Source organism: Nicotiana tabacum, chromosome 7 (genome assembly GCF_000715075.1).
Source record: "Nicotiana tabacum cultivar K326 chromosome 7, ASM71507v2, whole genome shotgun sequence".
NCBI classification, from domain to species: Eukaryota; Viridiplantae; Streptophyta; class Magnoliopsida; order Solanales; family Solanaceae; genus Nicotiana; species Nicotiana tabacum.
In genome coordinates, this window is record NC_134086.1 from 7723736 (window position 1) to 7739788 (window position 16053).

The 16053-nt window shown below is 36.6% G+C and overlaps 1 protein-coding gene across 1 annotated transcript; it reads right to left on the reverse strand.

Annotated features, from left to right (window-relative positions):
• Positions 1-13315: 13315 nt before the first annotated feature.
• Positions 13316-14011, reverse strand: LOC142161968 (secreted RxLR effector protein 161-like). The gene has a single exon (XM_075218260.1). It carries the CDS (start codon positions 14009-14011, stop codon positions 13316-13318), a length of 696 nt encoding a protein of 231 aa, XP_075074361.1.
• Between the last annotated feature and the right edge of the window lie 2042 nt (positions 14012-16053).

The following is a 16053-nucleotide window of genomic DNA, read 5'->3' on the forward strand; positions in this document are numbered from 1 at the left end:
TCAATTCAAGAATCACTAATTGTATAGTGGCTGCCACGTTTTGGTCCTTTTAGGCCTTATCCCATAATCATAATTATTTACTAATCTTCTTGATTATCTTATTAATCTCCCACTGACCGATAATTACTCAATTATACACATAATTAACACACATTATACACCTTGCTATCATGGTCATGTGGTACCTTGTATGACACTAGTCCATAAATATCGGGTATTTTAGCTCGGGTCGCATTGTATCCCAAAATGTCAAACTTCGACGAAATTTATTTTTTTGATTTTCTTACCCTCTCATCTTCAAGAATTTACTCATCACTTGTTTGAAATAACATAATACTTATAATCCCAGAATAGTCTCATTCTCGAATTTACGTCGATTAACTTACGACGAAACTTTAACGTACAAAAATGCGAAATGTAATATCTCATTTTCGAGCTTTCATTAATTTACTTATGACGGCCTTTCACGTACAAAAACATGGGTTGTAACAATTACTATAAGCATTATGCACACATTAATTTCGTATAGTGATTGTTTTTTCTTTTTTTTTTTCTTTTTGAAATCTTCCATCCTTTTCACTTCTACAACTGCCACTCTAAAGTACAGGTCAATTCCTTTATATTGTAATTATCGTATTCTTTCATTTGCACTCTCTTTTTCGTGCTTTCTCTCTGCCCGTTGGGAGAGGCATCACGATACCCAACGTATTTCGTATTCATGCAACGTTCGAAAAAAAATTATATCTCAAAAGATACAATATAAACAATTTATCTAATATAAAATATTAATGGTTAATTTCACGATTTAAATATATAATTTATAGATCACACAGAAATAATTCTACTGTTACTCCAATGCTCACGCAGAAATGCGGTGCGGCAAAAGGACTATGCCACTACTACTACTAGCATTTGATTAAGTGACACAAACATTTTACAACTTTTTTCCTTGCAATGGATAAACTCTGAGGTCCAATATTGATAAAAGGATATTCATAATTACTCTTAGCTACCGACAAAGTGAAAATTGAGGTGAATTAGAATTTAGAGTATATTGTGTAAGTAATACTAATGAATTAGACATTTAGAACGTAATCCGATAAACTAAACTCCTGCTATGTGCAAGGTCCGAAAAAGGATCGGATCACAAAGGTTTATTTATTTATAATTTTTATTTGATTAATTTTATATTACATCTAAATTCAATAAAAAAAATTATTCACATTCGATATTTAAATAATTTAATAAAATGAATGCTATTAATTTATTTTGATTAAGCTGTCGTGGAGTACTAGAAATCAAGAATGCATTGGCCAAACTTAAGTTTAACGAGAGCTGTGCATTAGATCTCCGCCGACAGCATGCGGTCGGAGATCTTGAATTTTGGACCCACAGCTACCTGTGCTTTGCAGATCTCAAGGTAACGGGCAAATCGTCGGTGGTCCCTTGTCAAACAGAATTTAAAGTTTATAATTTTTATTTTTATCGTGAATTTAAATTATAATAATTAAATTTATAATTAAATATTTACTTATAATCCTAACATATATATATATATATATATATAAGATATATAGGAAGCATGACATATAGACGCATATATCGGAACAATCATTCATTATAAAAGTCAAGTTTTTCTCGGAATCGATTTTTTATATTTCATTTTATCTCTCTATAATAATTTTATTATCTATAAAAGCAACATCCATCTTTATAACATTACGCTCTTTATAAAATTATTCTTATATAATATCCATGTAGAATTTCTAATAAGATCGCTAATAATAAGTTTAAAGATTTTTACATAACCTACTGCTACTTGGACCGAGATAGAAGATTCAACTGTTAAGCTCTTAGATTGCATTCAAGAGAAAGCTATTAAATATCCTTTGTTGAAAGTCTCGATGCAAATCTTCGTTAATTCAAGTGTTATATTGCTCTTTATAAAATTATTCATGTAGAAAGATGGATGTTGCTTTTATAGATATAACTTTAAAATTATTCTTATATAATATCCATGTAGAATTTCTAATAAGATCGCCAATAATAAGTTTAAAGATTTTTACATAACCTACTGCTACTTGGACCGAGATAGAAGATTCAACTGTTAAGCTCTTAGATTGCATTCAAGAGAAAGCTATTAAATATCCTTTGTTGAAAGTCTCGATGCAAATCTTCGTTAATTCAAGTGTTATATTGCTCTTTATAAAATTATTCATGTAGAAAGATGGATGTTGCTTTTATAGATATAACTTTAAAATTATTCTTATATAATATCCATGTAGAATTTCTAATAAGATCGCCAATAATAAGTTTAAAGATTTTTACATAACCTACTGCTACTTGGACCGAGATAGAAGATTCAACTGTTAAGCTCTTAGATTGCATTCAAGAGAAAGCTATTAAATATCCTTTGTTAAAAGTCTCGATGCAAATCTTCGTTAATTCAAGTGTTATATTGCTCTTTATAAAATTATTCATGTAGAAAGATGGATGTTGCTTTTATAGATATAACTTTAAAATTATTCTTATATAATATCCATGTAGAATTTCTAATAAGATAGCCAATAATAAGTTTAAAGATTTTTACATAACCTACTGCTACTTGGACCGAGATAAAAGATTCAACTGTTAAGCTCTTAGATTGCATTCAAGAGAAAGCTATTAAATATCCTTTGTTGAAAGTCTCGATGCAAATCTTCGCTAATTCAAGTGTTATATCGCTAGTAAAATACTAAAAACAAGCTACAATTATATATAGAGTTTTTTAATCAATATTGAATAATTTAATCTTCTAGTAGCCTTAAAATGTATGTTTTAGAGTTTAAATTTTTATATATTTAGTTACGTATTTATTAATAATGTGTTAGCTTTCTTTAATATTTAATTAGTAAAATTTACATATCTTTTGCGTATTTAAATTTGATAATTTTCTTATCTTTTATATATAACATTAAAAAAATAATTTTTGGATATTTTTTGCTTATAACATCTAAAATATATTTAAACATCAAATAATGTTATAGGTGTACAATAACCACACTATAAAAGCCAAAAATATTGAAACAAATAATATTATTATAGAGAGGTTTAACTGTATACCCAAATTACATGAACTCATAAGTTACACGTGCACGGTAGATTGCCTATGTCTGAGACCACCATGGAAATATATGGTTTGATGCACCTCGTCTTTAGTATGTCACATAATATTACTTTATTCATTTTTTTAATCAAATATGTATGTATAAATATTAAGTAAAGTAAAAATATTAAAATCTAAAAAATATATCACTTTTTATTATAGTGATTTATTCATTAGTTTAATTATTTAAATATTGAATCAGGCTTAAAAATATTCTAAGTATTCCCATTGTGAGAATACTATGATTGCAAAAATATCTGCTATGGTTTTTGTTGGTGGTTGGCGTTAGATGTCATAGGCAACTTTGTCTCCCACTTGCCAAAAGAGTCACTACTTATGTAATGTCTATCTATATTGGAGTTCGACTATATTTGAATTCGCGTTATATAAGATCCGTTTAAGGGGAAGCGTTCCATAACAAGATTTTTTTCATACTCGAGGCTCATGTAATATCACTTGTACCATTTTATCCTTTTTTTTTTCCAATAAGGAACAATTATTTGAAAAAATAAATAATTGCCAAAGCACTCTATTACAATTTTTTAGGGTAAATAATAGGTACATCTGTTTCATTTTACCTCTCATTACTATGTGTACCACAATACTTTTAATTAATTACAGTAATACATATGGTAATACCTCTTATGTAATTTTTTAAGAAAAGATCACTTTTAACCCGCAACTGAAACTATTTATATTCGTTAGTCGCAAAACAAATATAAAATATATTTTTTTGTATATAATATACTAAAATATATATTTATAAAAAATAAATAAAATATATATATTTTTAGTTATTATTTAAGAGCCGTTATACAATATCATTTTGTAATTCTCTAAGTCAAGAAACAAGATTCCTTTGTGGCGAATTATGTCAAATAGTGACAGCATTTTCTTTAGTATGAACTGTGGAATGTGGACCTCGTGCAACGGTTTCGCGCCTTGCAAATATCTATGTGCGTCCATATTATACAAATATCATTTTAATATTTTTTTACTTATATGTATAATGTCCCAATAATAATTCGAAGAAAAACAATAATTAACTTTAGGATACGACAAGAAACAAAGGGAATAACGGACAAAAAGAGTAGGAGAGTGTAGTATTATATAAAGAACTATTTAGCGCCCCCCTTTTTCTTTTTTTAAGCATGGGAGCACGGGGATAATTTTAATTTAAAGTAATTTTCGGAGGAGGTGAGTCTAAACAAATGAATCAAAATATGCACACCAAATACGGAATATATAAATATCGGGTGGGTGGGGGTGGGGTGGGAGTCTTCTCTATTGCCCAATTTTTATTTTTATATTATTTTGAAAAAGAATTCAAAAAAACTCGCAGTCACTACCCAGAGAGACAAAAAATTAGAAAGCTTGAAAATAATTAAAATCAGTTGAATTTGATTGATTAATTTTTTGTATTAATTGGATTATTTCCATCACTATATAAAATGCAATATTTATATAAAGAGAACTCGGCTATTAATAGGTCCAACTCATTATCCTATCCTGCTAAACAAATTCTTACCCTAAAGATGGAGCACGACCTAGTAGCAATGGTATCGTGATTAGCATTAACAGAGCAGCTTAAACTAAACATTAGAACTAATAAACCAATGATAGAACTCATAAATAACATAATGAATGGTGAGTGATTTGACATAGGGTGCTCATCGGGCGGATCGGGCGGATATTTACGCTTAACAGTTTGGCTTATCGATTTTGTATTCGGGTGAAACCAAGTCTAGGGAGCACCCCGATTTCTGGGGGAGGCAAACGGAGCAGGATCGTGAATGTAAGGAATCAGGATCAGAGCGAAAATCCTCTCGTATCAGGGCCCGAGCAAAACACTTGCTCTCGGAGCCATCGTGACCACGTCCTCTGGGTCTGGTTCGAGTCACATAACCTCGGAGAGCTTTACCAAACAACCGCACACGACTAACAAAGGGCCGTGATGTCCGTGCCTAACCGGATATCACAGCGCGAATCTCGACCCGTATCGACAAAAAATTAGTGGTTAGCAAAAATAAAGATTTTTACCTTTCTTAGAATTGTACCTAGGATGAAACTCTCATACTATATAAATGGGAAGCTTATTATTCATTAGACACATTGTAACACGCATACCAAGGCGATATACTTCTGTTTCTCAAAGCTATTCAAAGTTCTTGTTCATAAGTTCTTCATAAGTGCAAGCTTGGAACCGAAGACAGGTTCCTCATTAAGTCATTAACCGGGTTCGGACCCATTCTTATAATTGGTTTGGTCATTTATTACGTCTTTTATTTGCTTATTCTAACGTCATTAATCACTTGTATTGAATTAATCTACATATCCTTAAAACCACGTATAAATTCAATTGTTATATGTTTTTAAGGGTAAACATGTTTATAAATATAGTAATCCACTAGCCAACCAATAAGACATCGGACGGATTGATATCGGATTAGCGATTATCGGGCGGTTAATCGGCTAAATCAAATAGATCTAACAAAAAGAAGTAGAGAATTAAAGATAAGAAAAAATTTAGGTCTAGATTTATTTATTTATAGAATATTTCCTAATCTATTTGTTGTGACATGTAATATCCAGTACAATTATCAGATACCAAGTAAGGAAAAATTTAGGCCTAGATTAGACGGACATGCATTTTATAACTTATACCAAGAAGTAATCACAACTCACGCCCATCACTGATCAAATAGTAGTGCTTACATTTATTTGTCTTCTAACTGATACCAAGAATATTACTGTTAAATGTGTTAAGAAGTAACCTTTTGATATATGCAAAATTGCAAATAATGCATGATCGATCATGTATGTACAAGATCATGCGTTGTAAAAGACTGAATGTTATCGTATTCGTCTCTTTTAGCAACTTGCAAGAACGAATTCCGCAATAAAATATTCAGAAAGTTGTTGGCTATATCTTCCATCTCCAAGCTACCAATCAAGTTTTTCGATTCATGCAATCCTATTGAAACTAAGGGTTCACCAAACTATATAAAGAACCATGTTCTCTATTAGTTTCCACTGAAACGTACGCACACTGCAGTAACTAAATGACACAATGGAATTTTACGTGGAAAACTCTCAACTCACGGAATTAAAAATCACGACCTACCCTTGTATGATTTCAACTCCACTACCGTCACGATCCAAAATCCCAATTTGTCGTGATGGCGCCTATCTCGATACTAGGCAAGTCGAAAATCTTAATAAACCACAATTTCTTTAAGTCTGAAAATATAATATTTAAATACAATACATAATCTCACAATACTGATACGAACACTCCACAAAACCTCGTATCACTAAGTACATGAGCATCTAATATGGATACAAGTCAAAAGAAAACGATCTATAATAGTCTAAGACCAAATATAGTAAATAAGGAGATAGGGAAGGAGAGACAAGGTCTGCGAAACACGGCAACTATCTCTGAATCTCCGAAAAATCAACTGTGCGAGAGAATTAGCACTTGCTATGTCCAGAAGCACCTGGATCTGCACACGAAGTGCAGAGTGTAGTATGAATACAACCAACTCAGCAAATAACAATAATAAATAAGGAATTGAAGATAGTGACGAGCTACACAGTTATAGTTCATTTCCAGTAACTCCAACAAAGAATAGACATGCTTTCAAATCCAGCAGTTTAAGCCAAATCAATTTATACAGTTCAAGTTCATGTAATCCGGATATAAAATCTTTCAGAGAATTTCACAACAATGACAAATAGCAACTAAGTGCAACGACAAATGAAAAGCAAGTACAACCTCTCAGGGCAACAGTCACTCGACTCGTCACAACAACTCAACCACTCGACTCTCAACCCTCAGCACTTACACTCAATGGGTACCCGCGCTCACTGGGGGTGTAGAGACTACGGAGGGGCTCCTACATCCCAAGCACTATAATCTGCACGGACAACTCACACGCCATAATATAAATATCTGAATCTGTACGGCCAACTCACATGCTACAAGGCCAACTCACGTGCTATAGTATAATATAAGGATCCGCACGGATAACTCACGTGTTGCACGGCCAACTCACGTGTTATAGTATAATATAAGGATCTGCACGGACAACTCACGTGTTACACGACCAACTCACGTGCTATAGTATAATATCTCACAATCAGGACATCGGCCTCACTCAGTCATAAAGCTCTCCAGTCTCCCGGACTCTCCACAATCATAAATTCAGCCCAAACAACAATGATATGATACATCAATAATGAATATTAGAGACTGAGATAAAATAATCAAGTAAGTTGTGACTGAGTACAAAACCACAATTTAAGCAGATAATTCACATGTACATGACCTCTGTGGGTCCCAATAATACCAACATATAGCCTAAACATGGTTTCTAGCATGACTTATAGTCAAGTTTTCACAACACATAGAGAGCAAATAACTATCAACAAGTTATTCAGCTTTACAGTTTCCACGGGATGGATCATGTCACAATCTGGGGTTTTATACACTCAGGACCAGATTTAAAATTGTTACTTACCTCAGAGTGTGAAATTCTTTACTCTGCTATGCCTTTGCCTCGCAAATCGGCCTCTGAATGCCTCGAATCTAGTCACAAATAATTCGTTTCAGTCAATAAAATTAATTGAAATTAATTCCATATGAAAATATAATTTTTCCATAAAAAATCGAATTTTAACTCCAAAAATCGCCTGTGGGGGCCACGTCTCGGAACTCGACAAAAGTTATAACATATGAACCGCCATTCTACCACGAGTCTATCCATACCAAAATTACTAAATTCCGATAATAATTCGGCCCTCAAATCCTCAAATTTATCCAAAAAGGTTTTCAAACTTTTCCAACTTAATTCACCAATTAAGTGATAAAAAGAACCATGAATTTGGGTAAGTTGACCAATATTGAGTTAAGAACACTTACCCCGTTGTTTCCTCTAAAAATCTCACAAAAATCGCCTCAATTCGAGCTCCAAATCGTACAAAATGGAAAATGGGACAAAGTTAAACTTTCTGTCCAGACCTCTCTTCTTCGCGAACGCGAAATGGCCCTCGCGTTCGCGAAGCATAACTTGACTGCCCACAAATTTAACCCTTCGCGAACACGACCGTGGCTTCGCGAACGCGAAGCTTTACAAATCTTACCCGCGAAGCTTTACAAATCCTACCCTTCGTAAACGCGACCACGGCTACGCGAACGCAAAGCTTTTCTAGCTCAGGCCTTCGCGAACGCGACCACCATCTCGCGAACGCGTATAACAAGGACTTGGGGTCCCCAATAGCCTCACTCCTCTTCGCGAACGCGAGACCTCACACTTGTTCGTGATGCACACATAGACCATACCTTCGCGTTCGCTTCATCCCCTTCGCGAACGCGAAGAACAAAACCTCACACTTAGAAAACACTCTTCGCGAACGCGAGGGCCCACTTGCGAACGCGAAAGAGAAAATCAAAAAAATGCAGCAGCAGATATCAGCAATCTCACCAAGGCATAAAATAATCTGTTAATCCCCCGAGGCCTCAACCAAACATACCATCTGGTCCTAAAATATCATATGAACTTAGTCGAACCCTCAAATTACCTCAAACAACGCTAAAACCACGAAACATACCACAATTCAAGCCTAATGAACTTTGAAATTTCAAGTTTCTACAAACGACTCCAGAACCTATCAAATTACGTCCGATTGACCTCAAATTTTTTACACAAGTCATAAATAACATAACGGAGGTATTCAAATTTTCAGAATCGGATTCCGACCCCCGATATCAAAAAGTCAACCCCTCGGTCAAACTTTTTAAAATTTCAACTTTCGGCATTTCAAGCCTAATTCCACCACGGACCTCCAAATAATTTTTCGGACATGCTCCTAAGTCCGAAATTATCATACGGAGCTATTGAAATTATCAAAATTCAAATCCGAAGTCATTTACACATAAGTCCACATCCTGTCACTTTTCTAACTTAAATTCTTCAATTATGAGACTAAGTGTCTCATTTCACTCCGAATTCCTTTCGTACCCAAACCAACTACCCCGGCAAGTCATAAAATAACCGTAAAGCATAAATTGAGTAGTAAATGGGGAAACGGGGTTATAATACTCAAAATGACTGGCCGGGTCGTTACAACTACTGAGCAATCTTCATATTACAACCTAATGTAACCTAGGAATTAACCTCTTAATCTCTCACTAACTTGTAGCGACTCTATTACAAGCCCCTTTTAAATAAATCTATTACAAATCTTACAACTCGACTAACTCTATCCAAGACACAAACACAAGGTTTATGATTTTACAAAAGTTTCCTACACAATGCTTCTAACTTAGCTAAGTAGGAATCACAAGTAAAGTGCTTTAACAAAGGTGCAACACAACTAAGGACATGCAATGACTCAACACAAGAAATTGGTCCTTTGTTATGTTGTTCTTTGTTCTTGATGCCCTTGAGAATCGCTCGCTGTATTGATGCACAGACTTGAGAGAATGCTGGATCGATTCTTTTTTCTTCCAGTGATGTTTTGCCTTTGGTTTACTATTGATATTACATATGTGACATCACTTGAATGATGCAAGCATGTTTGGTACAAGGGCTTTTCCAATGAAGTTGACTGTTGCACTATTTTGCACTGTTGCGTGTGCAGGCTGCAACTTTACAACTGTTGGGAGGTTGACTGGTACGGTCACCAAGGGAACTGGTATCTATCTGTTCCCCTTGTTGTTTCTTTGACTCTTAAGAGATGATTCGCGTCCCCATCTTGAGACTTGTTATTCTTACATACTTGAGGATCTGTATGAGGTTCCTTATCAGTAAGTTTGTCAGATCATCAAAACATAACAAGAACGCATATATCCTATCAATTTCCCCCTTTTTGATGATGACAAACTTATAGTTGAAGTTTCCCAGAATTCCCACTGAATCTGTTGTTCCCTATCTTGTTCCCCCTCAATTTAATCTTCCCCTTTTGGCATCATAAAAAGATCAGTAGCAAGCAATAAGCAAAAAGAAGTCTAGCTTGGTTAACTCATGCCATATGTGTACATACAACATAATACAAAATAGAGCAAAAGAGCAAGACATGCACAACAAAAGGATGAAATTATCATTAAGTTAGGGAAAGAAAACAGGGAGCAGTTCCGTTGTTACCAAATCATGCACAAAATTAAAAACCACAAAAAGGTACCAGTCATAAACATCTCGAAGCATAAGAAAAGAGAACAGATGACAGACACTAAGAACTTGACACTGGGAATGGGACGACTGTTTAAGGAGCACTGGAGGTAGAGGAAGAGGCAAGGGTTCGAAGAAGGATGTCCATTCGAGAATTGGTGAGCACTTGCTCAGTTAGCAACCTTTCCTTCAGGTCCTCAACGTGTTTCCTGAGAGCATCATTTTCCTTTGTCAGACAGGAAACCTCTGTGCTTTGGGAACTACTGGAACCAGGTGCCTCCTGGGTCTGACTGAGCTGACCTTTGAGAATGGCATTCCGTGCCTTCAGCTTCCTTATTTCTTCAGTGGCAATATTTTGAGCATTGATCAGTTGAGAGATGGTGGAATTGCTGCCAACCCCTCCACTCCTATCAATGCACTCACACTCTTCAAGGGTGGTTTTGGAGAAGGATTGCTTGCGAGTTCCTACTTTAGCCTTTCCTATGGGAACTTTGAAGAATTCAAATACTTTAGTAAGGAGGCACCCGTAAGGCAACCCATGATTACCATCCTTGAACTCTGCCACTTTTTTCATGTGCTATATCATAAGACCAGGAAGGTTTATAGTGATGTAGCCATCCAGTGCTTCCATGAGAACCATGTCCGCTCGTGATGTAATGGAGCGTCTTTCAGCACATGGGAGCAGAACTTTGTTCACCATTTTGAATAGCAATTGGCACACTGGAAGGAGGGCTTTCTTGTGTACCTGTTCCCCTTGCTGCACTGCCTTATCCTTCACGATGGCGTTTCTGAAGTTCGGAGAGCAGTCCCCCTCAATGGAGGACATCCCATCAGTTGGCACGCCTAAAATGGTTCCCAGGACAACAGTATCCATCACAAAATCAACACCATTCACTTGCAGGCAAATGTTATCATCCTCAACTGTGAAGAAGTCAGCATAGAGACTACGCACTTCTGCCTCATACACCTTGGGACTGTCATTTGTGAACATATGTGTCCACTATTGGAATTCACAAATATCCACCAGTTGGCACATTCCTGACATGTCAAGAATATCAAAGGAAAATGTACAGCCCTACAACACCTTTTCGTATCTTAACTTTTCCCTTCTAGCATCCTGGTTTGCTCCAACCTTAGCCTTCTTGGAGGAACCAGGTTCCTCACTGTCACTAGCCTTCCTTTTCACTGATTTTCTTGCACCCTTTCTTTTCTTAGCATATTTCTCAGACACGTTTTTCTTAGATACTTGTTCAACCGACTCTTCAGTCACTTTCTTCCCAGACTTGGCAACTGCTTTCTCATCGGATTTGTTAACTACTTGCTCACCAGATTTTTCACCCTCAACATTGCTTAAACCCATCTCACTCACAGATGACTCTTTCTTGGACTTTGGAATTGTAAGTTTCTTTGAGGACTTACGAACTAAGGAAACCATGTTCCTCATCCACCTCATTATCAATATCGACAACTAGTGCTGGAGGCACTACCTTCTCATTTACAATCTTCCCATACTTTACCAATCTCCTCTTCTTCTGTTTTTCTTTGTTGTTCCTAAGAACTGACTCAAGAGCTTCCTTCTTCTGCAACCTAGTGGTAGGTCTCTTAGGAGTTGACTCATGTTGAGGAGCTTGTCTACTCCTAGCCTTGATGAAGCTCGCAAGAGCCACATATTCATAGTCATTTTCACTATCCTCATGCTCCTCCTCAAATAAAGATCTCAGTTCAGGGACAACAATGCATAATGGCTCAATATAGAAATGAGGAGAAGGGGAGAGATCAATATTGACTTGTGGTTCTTGTGGAGAACCAGGGGTTTTATCCCAAGTAGAAGCATAGGGCCCCTCTTGGGTGGAGGGATGAGGTCCCTCAGTTGGTTCCCCAGTAGTATTGTCAGGTGCCAAAGTTTCGACATGCACCGGTTCCCTACTCTCTATCTGTGTACCATTTCTTTTTCCTCTGAGACCAATTCGCTTCCGACACACTCGCATAACCCCCAATAAGACTTCCCTCAGTAGCTATTGACAATATATTTTCTATAGGCTCTTGTTATTGTAACTCCAAGGTAAACTCAGAAGACATAAGAAGAGCATTACCTATAGAATCGGCAGCATACCGATCAAGGCATGAGGTAGTCTTTGGCGATTCATCACTGTTATAACCCACTCCTTGCATCTCAAAACTTTCTTCCACTGGTTGACTAGAGATTCCCTTATGTTCTTTTTCCGCCACTATATCTACTTCTACCATTTTTTTTGACGAGACAAAAGGAGAGGTCGCTGCCATAAATTACTTGGGAGTCGAGGTTTTGCGACTCCGATGAGAGCTAGTACTCGACTGAGTTGGAGAGGAACCATTATGTGGTTGTGACTCTAGCTTAGGGTTTGGATTAGATGGTATAGGGATTATAGGCTCTAGCACTGGGGTTTCAATGGGTGAAGACACAGTGGGGACGATGCTTGGATCATTCTGAGTTTCCAAATTTTCAGACATGATGGAGGGTAGTGAGAATTCGATGGGAAAAAAAGAGTGTTTGGTTTGAGGCAAAAAAGGGAATTTTTGGCTTTGATGTGAACAATTATGATAGTGACTGTGAGAGAAGTTATTTAAGAGGGGTGAGGGACCGGTTAGGAACGAGTATCAATATGGGTAGATGGGTCATTTCATAAAGGGTAGGACGTTTGAGTTCCAAAAAGAGAGAGAAAGGAAAGATTGACATTTTAATGACGTGGCACCATTTTAGCCGTTAAAAAGATATGGATGAAAGTACATAGAAACTACTAACGTGTGTCAAGGGAACCAGGTTCCCTGACAGATTTTGTAAATGTGATCTTCATCCTTTTGACTGAAATGCAATATCATTGGCCACTTGTTTTCTCTGTAATCGTCATGTGTGTCTACTTGCAACGGTATAGAGATGAGTTAGACTTTACCAGAAAATACTTTTTAGCAATTTTACCTACACATTTCTTTCATAGCCAATCATTAAGGGACCAGTTCCTTAGCTTGATTTTATTAACCCTAGTGCCAAGCGGTTCCTTTCAAAGTGTTCTCTGCTCAGTGCTTTGGTGATGATGTCTGCAATTTGATCTTCTGTGCTACAAAATTTCATGCAGATGAGCCCTTTTTCAACATTATATATATGGAAGCGGTGTCGCACATCAATATGCTTTGTTCTCTTATGTTGAACCGGATTCTTGGCCATGTTGAGAGCAATTGTGTTGTCATATAGTAAGGGCACACAGTCAGAAAATATACCAAAATCTTCTAGTTGTTGCTTGATCCATAGCAATTGAGCACAACAAGAGGAAGCCGCCACATATTCAGCTTCAGTAGTTGAAAGAGCCACTGAGTTTTGTTTTCTTGTACCCCGTGAGATCAGACATGATCCCATAAAATGTGCCATGCCAGAAGTGCTTTTTCTATCCACTAGATAACCAGCATAATCAGTATCAGCATATCCGATTAAATCAAAGTTATTTCCTGAGGGATAGTAGAGAACCAGGTCCTGCGTGCCTTTGAGATACCTCAGGATTCTTTTGGCAACCTTCAGATGAGATTCCTTTGGATTAGACTGAAACCTAGCACAGAGTCCCACACTGAAAATAATATCTGGTCTGCTTGTTGTGAGATACATGAGTGACCCTATGATAATTCTATAAATGGTCTCATTTACAGGAGAACCATGTTCATCCATGTCCAGACAAGTAGTGGTAGCAATAGGAGTATCAATGATTTTTTATCCTTTTATATCAAATCGCTTTAGAAGCTCCTTGATGTACTTTTGTTGACTTATCATTGTCCCCTTAAGAGTTTGCTTGACTTGTAATCTCAAAAAGAAATTTAATTCCCTCATAATGCTCATTTCAAACTCACTTCTCATGAGTTTTGTAAATTCCTCACACAGTGAGTCATTTGTTGCTCCGAACATAATGTCATCCACAAATACTTGCACAATGAGTAGGTTCCTCCCTCGTTTCTTCAAAAATAAGGTGCTGTCAATTTTTCCTCTTGTAAAACCATTTTGTAGAAGAAATTTGGAAAACCTTTCATACCAATCACGAGGAGCCTGCTTTAGCCCATATAATGCCTTGTCAAATTTAAAAACATGCTCAGGATGCTCATGATTCTCAAATCCAGGTGGTTGCTTGACAAATACTTTTTCTTTTAGAAAGCCATTCAGAAATGCACTTTTGACATCCATTTGGAATAATTTTAATTCCATATGAGATGCAAAGGCAATGAGGATTCTGATGGCCTCCATTCGAGCAACTGGAGCAAAGGTTTCATCAAAGTCAATCCTTCTTCTTGATTGTAGCCTTGAACTACTAGCCTTGCCTTGGTTCTAGTTATGTTTCCAAACTCATCAAGTTTGTTTCTGAATACTGATCGAGGACAAACCTACACCACTATAGAGTAGCGAGTATGGTCGATGCAGTTTTACCCAACGAGGTCAGGATCGATTTCCACAGGGAGTTAATTTGGCTTGGAGTTGGGTATCTAACTAATCTAGATGTGCGTATTGTTCCTAATTGCACTTCCAAACATTGTTGCGATTGATTCTATTCTAATTTTATACTATTGTATGCTATAAGCTAAGTACAATATTTTTGATGAAAGTTTTCAAGTGTTAAAAGGCACTAGGGAAGTGACTTCCTCCTAGGTGAGTATCTAATGGGTATCAAAAATCTAGGACAAGCTTGTTATGATTGGGGTCATGATATAACCATCACACATAAGTGCTCACTCTATACCTCTCCGTAGTTTGAGTGACTTTGCCCGATTTGGCTTTCTCAAGCCCAAATGGGTGTTCATACAATACAAGTAAAATTGGCTCAAGTCGGATATTACTATCTCTAGGTTTAAGCCTTTAATTGGGGCTATCAATCTCTTGAGTTCACCCCAATTCCTTGTTAGCCTAATTTTCCTAGACTTAGTCCGAGCCTAAGTCATAAAGGCATGATTCAGTATTTGCAACCACTAATTCTATAATTTTAGCATGAATTAGGCTAAATATCACTAACCCATAAATAATTAAGCCCTAGAATTCAAGACCCATTAAATACCCACACTAGGGTTGGGTCACAACCCTAGCTATGGGGTCTAGCTACTCATAATAACAGCAGAAATCAAAGATAATGATGAAATATAAGCCATAATATTAAAGTACAAGATAAGAATCTAAAGTTTGAAGGTGAATCTACTCTAAAATTGCCCAAAAAGGAAAAAATCAGCCATTCACGTGCTCTGCTAAACAAAACTTAACCTAAAATTGATAAAAGGTTCTATTTATACTAGGCTGAAAATTTCGGACAAAAATTCCCCGCTCTCAGCGTCCACGCTTGGGTTTTCGCGGCCGCGTAATAGTGAGTGTGATCCGCGTTTATTCATACCTGGGCCAGGGTAGATCTTCATTTCATGGACCACGTAATGTTCACCGCGTCCGCGTGAGATTCCTTCGCGGCCACGTAATTTGGACGCAGACCGCCTTCTTTATTTATGCCCATTTTGCAAAGTCTCTGAACCTCGACAAACGATGTCCGCTAAATTCCAACCGTGGCCGCGCCAGTCACTTCACGGTCGCATCTTTCTGCTGCTCTCAACGCTCAATTTTAGTGCTCAAAACAGCTTCTCTGAATCTCTATTTCGCGGTCCGCTGAATAATGGCCACCTCAGCGATAATTATTTCGCGGCCGACCTTTTCTATCACGGTCCGCGTTCCACAGTATTGGTCCAGAC